The sequence below is a fragment of the Littorina saxatilis genome, linkage group LG10, assembly GCF_037325665.1.
Source record: "Littorina saxatilis isolate snail1 linkage group LG10, US_GU_Lsax_2.0, whole genome shotgun sequence".
Lineage (NCBI taxonomy): Eukaryota > Metazoa > Mollusca > Gastropoda > Littorinimorpha > Littorinidae > Littorina > Littorina saxatilis.
The window spans coordinates 39,115,714-39,125,446 of record NC_090254.1 but is presented as its reverse complement, the minus strand read 5'-3'; the positions used below and the strand labels follow the sequence as shown (position 1 = coordinate 39,125,446).

The following is a 9,733-nucleotide window of genomic DNA, read 5'->3' as shown; positions in this document are numbered from 1 at the left end:
TTGTCGATTTTGCAAAGACAGGGTCAGCTCTGCGTCATCTCCACTGGGGTGTTCCAGGATAAACACAAGAGATTCCTGATTCAGTCCAAACAGTCGGATGCCAAATTGTTCAAAGAGATCCTGCACGATCGTTTGAAGACGGCCCCTGTGGCATTCGTTCACAATAGCGTCCTTGACATTTTTCAGCAGTTGAGGCATCTGTTCATTTTTCAAGCGCAGCTTGAAGCACGTCATTGCGTTGGCAAGCAGATTCTCTGCTTTCCAGTCTAATCTGGCCACTGAGGTCATTTTAGCGGCTGCAAAGGATACATACAAGGTAAGTGCATTCAGAGTTGTGACAGTTGTTCATAATATAAGTGAGCATTTAGATAAACACACACACCTACTCGTTTACACACACACACACACACACACACACGCCCGCCCGCACGCACGCACGCACACACACACAAACACACCACACACACACACACACACACACACACACACACACACACAAACAAACACACATACACACACGCGCATACACACACTCACTCACACTCACGCACACACACACCACGCGCGCACTTTTGTCAGTAACTTGGAAACTTAGCATCCAACTGAAGTTGCAAATATATACATGTCTTGGAGAGGACAACTTTCGCTGTTTGAATTCTTCCTTCGAATTATTCTCCGGTAGGCCCGGGTGATTATAACGATGTTCATTATTAGAACTACACACATAGCAGCATCAATTGCAACAACAATGATCAGCAGCAGCAGCAACAACAACAACACGACGAACAACAAAGGGACAGGCGCTGATTTTGCCTCTGACCATTATGACAATAAAAGAGGAAAACGAAAAGGAAGAGGTAAACACAATTTATTTTCCAAGACAAACAATGAAAATCTCACCAGAATCTTCCAGGATAACACGAGGCGTGTACCCAGCACCAGGGAGAGCGTCGTTGTTCCACATGAGTGTGAGGTCGATGAAGTTTGTGGCGATGATGATGTTGCCCCCGTCTCCGCACCTGATGATTCCCTTCGTCTGTGTCCCCTTCGTGTTGCCCTGGTTTACACCTGCATTTCAGACATGAACAGGAGTTTTCACTCATTGAGATCGTTGGTGGTCTGGTAGCTAAGTTTGTAAGGGTGGTCCCTAATTGAGCCCGAAGTCGACTTCGCGAAGATTTTGCAAAGTCTATTTACCCAAAACTCAGTGCTGTCGTGCGATCAGATTCGTGGAATTATAGACCAAATAGCATGGACCGCCAACTCGTCACGTGACCCTTCGAGGTTACGACTCTCGACTTTCAGGGGCGCGTCACCAAGGGCGGATCTGGGGGGGGGGGTTACACGGGTTACGTAACCCCCCCACCCCCCCCAAAAAGAGGTAATTTATTGGCTCAGGATGCACCAGATAGCTCTATTTTGCTTCTTTGGATAAAAAAAAATTTCGGGGGGGCATGCCCCCGGACCCCCCTAGAGGCTTAGGCGCCTTTGGCGCCGTCAACTTGTATCTTCGCAGTAATTTTGTAACCCCCCCTCCAAAGTGAATTGATCCGCCCTTGCGTCACGTCCGGTTTGAAAGGCCAGCGATTCGAAGACAGTGAAAAGAAAGCACGCTCCAGTTATTTGTGACAATGGGAGGTGACAATGAACTGGATTTTCCAAAACTCCAAACTAAACTTAGCTAAAGTGATTTATTTTAGCATTTTCAGAACTTACCTCGGCAACTTTGTCCATGTTTACAATCGACACCGGATATGACGTCCCCCTGATTTCTGAAAGGCCATGTAAGCGTAGGTTCCTAAATGCGAGAGGCGCTACCTCGTAATAGAGAGAAAGAGCGGAGAGAGAGCTAGTTGGCGGTCCAGGATAAATGGTCTATGATGGAATGGACTACACGTAGTCGACTTCGCTCAATTACAAGGACAGGTTTGTTACTGCAAAAACATTGACAAGTACGTCAGCGTTTTCTTTCTGCTCTTTTATTTCTGTGCAAAACAAATCATTCTGAAGGGTGTCGGTCAATATTTGAAGCGTTAACCTGGTCACAATGGGGCATACTTGTCAGTTAAAACGAGGGAAATCCAAGAAGTACTTTCGTTTTTACTTGCCCCTTTTTACAAACACACACACACACACACACGCACACACACACACACATACCCTAGCCCCTCCCCGCCCCCCCCCCCACACAGACAAACACACACACACACGCGGCACGCACGCGCACACACACACACACACACACACACACACTCACTCACACACAAAAACACAGACACACATACGCGCACGCGCACACACACGTACACACACACACACACAGACAGACACACACACACATACACACACACACACACACACACACACACACACACACACACACACACACACACACACACACACACACACTCTCTCTCTCTCTCTCACTCACACACACAGACAACAACACGCGCGCGCGAGCACACACCAACACATGCACATACACACACACACACACACACACACACACACACGCACACGCACGCACGCACGCACGCATGCACGCACACACACACATACACACACACACATATACAAACTCCCCCCCACACACACACAAACACATTTTTCGAAGACAAACAGAGATGGAGAACTGTGGCTGTATTTACACCTACCTGGATGATCAGGACGATCAGGTCGAAGGTGTGCAGCAGTGGACGTTTCGGTAATTTGCACGTCATCTGCTTCCGGGATGTCAACGTTCATGATGCCTTTCTGCTGCCCCGCCTCTCACTTAATCAGCTTTCCTCGGTACACATTATGCCATGGCTGGTCAGATAGACTCTATATATTCAAATTATTATTTTCAAATGTAATTGTACCCAACTGAGATGGTTTTACATCTCACAAATCTATTGATTACCCTTGAAAGCATACAATACTGTTCGTGAGGCTCAACGAGACGATTTAACGGCTATCACAGCCATAGCGTTTCTGAAAGTATAGGAACGTGGTTGAGAAAAGAGATACACAATCATGGAAATTTAGTGCACACAGAACACACTTTTCTGAGGAAAGTTTTGTGCGAACAAATGTGAAATCTGCTTACAGCTCCATTGAGATTCCAATGTTTTTGAAAGCACAATCCGGATAAAAAGGCAAGCTCAACTTCTCAGGGAAATGTCAGTCTGTTTATACGGTGAGTACAACACGACCAGGCCGACTGTTGCTCCACTGAACACAGACATCCACGCTGTAAGATTAAAAGAAATCTGAGAGTGCATGAGTACTGATCCTTCATGTGACGACTTTACACACCAACTACACCTCCAGCTGAACAGCCTAATCAGCTGGAACAACGTTAATAATTATGCAGGTAGCTTCCTGCTTTGGTTGTATGTATGTCCTAACGTGACGTTACAAGGCCAAGATAAACGCCCGGATGACTAGACTGATTTTCTCGTTTAACAAAAATAGACCTTACGTTACGAGATACCACAGCAGATGTCGCTACACTGGTTCTATTCATCGCAAGCTGTGTACTTTCATTGCTGCACACGCTCAAACGTTCAAGGCGGGGGAAAAAAACTAGATTATAAAAAATTAAAAAAATTAAAAAGCCACAGGCACCAGAAAAAGACTATAAACTGCGTCGAAATCGAAGTTTTTCTTAATAATAACTCCGTCAGGATTTTCAAGCGTTGTGGAAGAGTTGAGCCCCGCGGCTTTAGGTGGACAAACATTTACACGTGATCGATCTGTTAAAACTACGATCGCAGCGACTAACTGACTCCGGTGTGCATGGTATGCGGTGTTCGCTCGATATAGCCAAATTTTGTTCTAAAATATACACTTTATTTTCCGCGTTAAAATCTCTATGAAAACAAGTTGAGGTCTTACTTCACTGGTAAAGTAGAAAATAAGGGGTGCTCTCTGTATGTCTGCAAACTCACAATGAAAGAGAAATAATAACCGTAACGAGTTTCATCGAAACATTCTTGGTGCGTGACGGTGTATTTGCCATCGGTGAAATCAAAATTCCGATATCAGGTGGTATTGGATGAAAATTGAAATAAGAATCTTCGGTCATAAAACACCGATTTTAATTTCATCTTTCGGCTTAAATTCGAACCCGCGAAACAGATTTTCCCCAGTCATTCTAAGACATAAGACATAAGACATCAAACACACAGGGCCGGACCCAGGGGGGGGGGGGGGGGGGTTCCAGGGGTTCCGGAACCCCACCCCTGGAAAAAGCATACATGTACCTTGCTTTGACTTTTACTAGTTTTAGCACCAAAACAATGCTGCTCTTAACCCTCAAAACAAGGCCCAGAATGCACCAGATTGCACAGATTTTAACCGTTTTTCAAAATTTTCCGGGGGAGCATGCCCCCGGACCCCCCTAGTTCAGGCGCGCGCTTGTGGCTTCGCCACTTCGCTGATTTGCCCCCCCAAAAAAGGAGGAACCCCCCCCTTACAACTCATTTGGTCCGGCCCTGAACACACGATGTAATTTCAACCATGTGCAGAACACAAGGAAAATGTTTTGGCGTGAGTATTTTCAATACTTTCAAATACAAGTGCTCGCCGACATTCGGACACACACACACACTCACACACACACCCTCGCACGCACACACGCACGCACGCACGCACGCACGCACATACCCACTCACGCACGCACGCACGCACGCACTCACACACACACACACACACACACACGCACACACACACACACTCACACACACACTCACACATCGCCCTAAAGAAGGATTGCACTAGCAATATACATTAGACGATTTAGATATTACATACAAGTACAAAACGGGGGTTGGGGTAATATCCATGTTGTGTGTTTAGGCTGACATTTTACCTCACTTTATTGACAAGTGAGTGCCCCTCAATAAGACTAACTACACCGGGCCCTTTGAAGAATAAGGATAAGAATAAAGATACGATTGTATATAGTCCTGCAAGGTTACCCGTATGGACATTCGGGCTGTTTTCTCCCTGGGAAATGCGGGCTTGCATTCATTACGGCGCTACCCATATGTTTTGCTTTTTCCTGCATGCGTGTATTCTTGTTTCCAAGCCCTGAGACTTTCGCTGTGAACTGGAATGGACCGTGTTTTTCTGCGTGCATTTATGACTTGTCATACAGTCATTTACGTTTCAAAGTTTAGGTTGGCAATTTCTACACGCAGAAACGTAACCAGCACCCAGCTGAATAGTGAAGTGACTCGGCGGACACTGGAAATGACAACTAGGATCGTTGTGTGATTGTGACACGACTTTAGAACTTCCGTTTGAGTTGACTCTGAACTTCACACCCATGCCTGTGCGTTTACCTGAGGCAGGAAAGTGTATGTTCGGGTTGCATCTGATTGCTTAACCTGTTTGTACCCGGTTGCTAGCTGGTTGTCAGTGACAGGTCTGTTTTACGTTCACTTTGGTTTTTACACGTTTTTGATGTATAACTGATATCCAGCTGTGTGTGTGTGTGTGTGTGTGTGTGTGTGTGTGTGTGTGTGTGTGTGTGTGTGTGTGTGTGTGTATGTGTGTGTGTGTGTGTGTATGTGTTTGTGTCTGTGTGTATGTTTATGGCGTTGTTTTGTGTCGTACTGTGCTGTGCTAAGGTGTGTCATGTTGTCTTAGTGTGTGTTCCAAAAGCACCTTGTCACGATGCCTCACTGCACACATTTCCACGCGCAACAAGCGCTGTCTCTTGCGGTTGATACAAATTCCCACTTCCTGTTCTAAGCGATCACTGTAGACAATAAATTGGATGAATTGGTAAATGCACGGATGAATGAACGAATGAATAAATGAATGGATGAATGAGTGGTTGAATGGGTAAATGAGCGGATGGATAAATGAACGAATAAATGAATTAACGGTTGAATTGGCGAATGTACATTTAGATAATTGAATGAATGAATGAATGAATAGATGAATGAAAGAAAGAAAGAAAGAATGAATGAATGAGAATTGGTGAATGCACGGATGGATAAATAAATGAACAAATATACGGATGAATGAATAAGCAGTTGGACTGGTAAATGAGCAAAATGATTAGGCCCTAACGTAGGAATGAACAAATAAATGAATGAATTAACGGATGAATTAGTGAATGAACAATTGGATATTGCCAATCAGCTTTGAGCGTATCAAGCAAACTGAAAACAGTATCCGGGAACTGTGCACATATATATATATATGTCAGCAAACATTTTTAGAAAATGCCGATCCCAGTTTTGGGAAAACGGAAAAAACCGCAGCTTTGATAACACTGTGAAAATAAAAAAGCTGGCAGGCTACTGGAGGCAGTGAAGTATAGAGACGATTATTAGACTTTGCGTAATGTTGAAATTCGATCAGTGTTTTGAGACAGAACACCTTGTCCGTAGGCCTATATAGTTGTTGGTGCTGATAGAAGACTAGGAAGTGCAGTATTCTGTACGACTCCTTCAAGATAGTTTGTGTGTTCGTGCTTAATGAATTGTTGATTGAAGCTGGAGCAAAAAGTCAAGTCACGAGAAAGGTTTGTAACTGGTTGCTCATTAGAACGTTTACTGACAGACACAGAAGAAACATTCATTTGCACGTCAATTTGGTTGTCTTTGATGCTAGATGTTGAGCGTTAGCAGTCTGTGTGCTTTGAATTTCTTTTTTGGGGGGCAGGGGTAGCAGTTTATAAATTACTTGAAGCCTTATCATTGCCGGACAGCCATTCAGTTTACGTGAGTGTGTGTGTCAGTGTGTGTGTGTGTGTGTGTCAGTGTGTATGTATGTGTGTGTGTGTTTGAGTGTGTGTGTGTGTATGTGTGTGTGTTTGTGTGTGTGTGTGTGTGTGTGTCTGTGTGTGTTTAGTATTTTGCTAGTAGGGGGGATGTCGGGTCGCTGCGGTAGGCTACCCTCGGAAGATGACACTGCACTTCTGCTGAGTCACTTCGACGGTGTTCAGTAGTGGGTCTGTCCCGAGCTAACGGACGCAGCCCACTACCTACTATGCCCCCTACAAACGACATTGACTTTAAGTCGCGGAGCCAGACTGAGTGAGCGTCCCCTCCAGAGAGCAGACCGCCACCACGTCCCTCCGTCGACCCCCCAGAACGTCACACGTTGAAGACTGACAGCAGAACTACTATTCAGGGAAGGAAGGAACAGGAACACTGAGACCAAGGTCACCATGAGAGCTCCGGGCATGAAGGGCCACAAGAGCAAGGACAATGATTAATGAGATGAGGATGATTATAATGATGCTTTGGATTTCCAATTTTGGTTTGAGACTACGTGACAGGGCAGCACTCTACGCTTACTGTCATAATATATCCTGGCGTCAACCAGGCCCGAGAACTGCCGCACCTGCGGTGTTGGTCAGGTATACAGAACCTGAGCACCCTCAAAGTCGCATTCGTTAAGTGAATGAAACTCGGAATTGTGATCCCAGCCTTCCCATAGGAACCATAGCACTTCCACTCTGGGTAGGAGCCGACCGTAGCCCAAAAAAGCCACATGACCCTGATGGGATTCGAACCCACGACCTCCCGGCCCGCAGCCTAATGCACTAACCACTGCGCTACTGGGGCCGGAGTATTGAGTTGTAAAGTTCTGGGAGAAAAAACACCTAGGTATATTGCCCTAATTCCTGGCCAGTACAAAACGCTTCAAAACGAAAACTGTAACAGAAGTAAACGAATGATCGTGCACCCTTCAAAAAATGTTCAGTTAAATAAGTGGCAAAGGAAGTCGTGATGTTAAATGCAACACCTAGTTTGTCCTTTCATAATGTAGTTGTGTTGCGTTACTGTGCATAGAGATTATCTGAGTGTCTGAATGTTGCTCGATCAATCATGTCAGCCTTTTGAAATCGCTTGCACAGGCACTTATCAAAAGCAGTTCGTCTCCACGTTAAAAAGCGGAAGACATAAGTGCACAGGAGCATACGTTATAATCATATTCACAAATGTATTCCGCTTTTAACTTGGATGTGACTAATATATTGACAAGCTTTATTTATAGACTTTGAAGAATGTCAGTCACTTGGCAGCATTAACGTTTCTCTTTTGATAGTATGTGTGTGTGTGTGTGTGTGTGTGTGTGTGTGTGTGTGTATGTGTGTGTGTATGTGTGTGTGTGTGTGTTGTGTGTGTGTGTGTGTGTGTATGTGTTGTGTGTGTGTGTGTGTGTGTGAATATGGATAATTATATAGATAAAAACATCGCCAGCAAAGTGCGTGCGTGATTTTATGCCTGGTGATTTTACAGCTCAGACAGCTTTTGAAGTGTCGTAGTCTTGGCTGACAGCCAGCACCAGCCAGGTATCGATTTCTTCGTCGATGTATTGATCTCTACAAAGAATGATCCCGAAAAGATAAGTCTAGTCACACAGGGAAGTACAACAGCGTCATTTAGCGGTTCAGGTTTTATTGAGCGCTGGCTATTATGAAGGGTTTGTGCCGACATGTTTACATTAATTCCGTCGGCCTTTATCTGGAGACGGGGGTGGGGGGTGTTTATTGCTTGTGCTATTGCACGCATGATGGGATGGCAAAAGAAAGAGAGACAGACAGACAGACAGACAGACAGACAGACAGACAGACAAGACAGACAGACAAGGCAGACAGACAAGAGAGAGAGAGAGAGAGAGAGAGAGAGAGAGAGAGAGAGAGAGAGAGAGAGAGAGAGAGAGAGAGAGAGAGAGAGAGAGAGAGAGAGAGAGAGAGAGAGAGAGAGAGAGAGATAAAGAAAGAGAAAGAAAGAGAGAGAGAGAAAGAAAGAGAAAGAAAGAGAGAGAGAGAAAGAGCGTGTTCGCGTTTCCTGTGTGTCCGTCTGCCCGTCTATCTGTTTAATTTTCTTTGCTGAGACTTTTGTAGAAGCTGTCATATTTCATGTATGTTGTTTGACGGCATAATCACTGTGTCTGTCACTGACTCTAAGACTGTGGTTAAAGAAATACAATAACAAGCGAGATGTATTTCTTTCTTCCTTTATTTCTTTCTTTCTTTCATTCATTGTTTCTTTCTTTGTACCTTTTTTTCTTCCTTCCCTCCTTTCTTTCTTTCTTTCTTTCTTTCTTTCTTTTCTTTCTTTCTTTCTTTCTTTTTCTTTCTTTCTTTCTTTCTTTCATTCTTTCTTTCTTCCATTCTTTCTTTCTTCCATTCTTTCTTTCTTTCTTTCTTTCTTTCTTTCTTTCTTTCTTTCTTTCTCATTCTTTCTTTCTTTCTTTCTATCATTCTTTCTTTCTTTCTATCATTCTTTCTTTCTTTCTTTCTTTCTTTCTTTCTTTCTTTCTTTCATTCTTTCTTTCTTTCTTTCTTTCTTTCTTTCTTTCTTTCTTTCTTTCTTTCTTTCTATCATTCTTTATTTCTGTCTTTCGTTCTTTCTTTCTTTCTTTCTTTCTATCATTCTTTATTTCTGTCTTTCGTTCTTTCTTTCTTTCTTTCTTTCTTTCTTTCTATCATTCTTTATTTCTGTCTTTCGTTCTTTCTTTCTTTCTTTCTTTCTTTCTTTCTTTCTTTCTTTCTTTCATTCATTCTTTCTTTCTTTCTTTCTTTCTTTCTATCATTCTTTCTTTCTTTCTATCATTCTTTCTATCATTCTTTCTTTCTTTCTTTCATTCTTTCTTTCATTCTTTCTTTCATTCTTTCTTTCATTCTTTCTTTCTTTCTTTCTTTCTTTCTTTCTTTCTTTTTTTCTTTCTTTCTTTCATTCTTTCTTTCATTCTTTCTTTCATTCTTTCTTTCTTTCTT

General features: G+C 43.5%; 2 protein-coding genes across 2 annotated transcripts in view; one reads left to right on the top strand and one right to left on the bottom strand.

The window, feature by feature from the left end:
• The window catches only part of LOC138977860 (uncharacterized), a 4,005-nt gene extending 490 nt beyond the window's left edge, over positions 1–3,515 (bottom strand). The window contains exons 1-3 of the mRNA XM_070350466.1: positions 2,655–3,515; positions 901–1,068; positions 20–296 (exon numbers count right to left, since the gene is read on the bottom strand). Coding sequence (XP_070206567.1) covers positions 20–296; positions 901–1,068; positions 2,655–2,745 — 536 coding nt within the window. The 5' untranslated portion in view covers positions 2,746–3,515. The remainder of the gene's footprint in view (positions 1–19; positions 297–900; positions 1,069–2,654) is intronic.
• Positions 1–9,733, top strand: part of LOC138977859 (E3 ubiquitin-protein ligase MIB2-like) — a 26,128-nt gene that overhangs the window by 2,425 nt on the left and 13,970 nt on the right. The window lies entirely within an intron of this gene.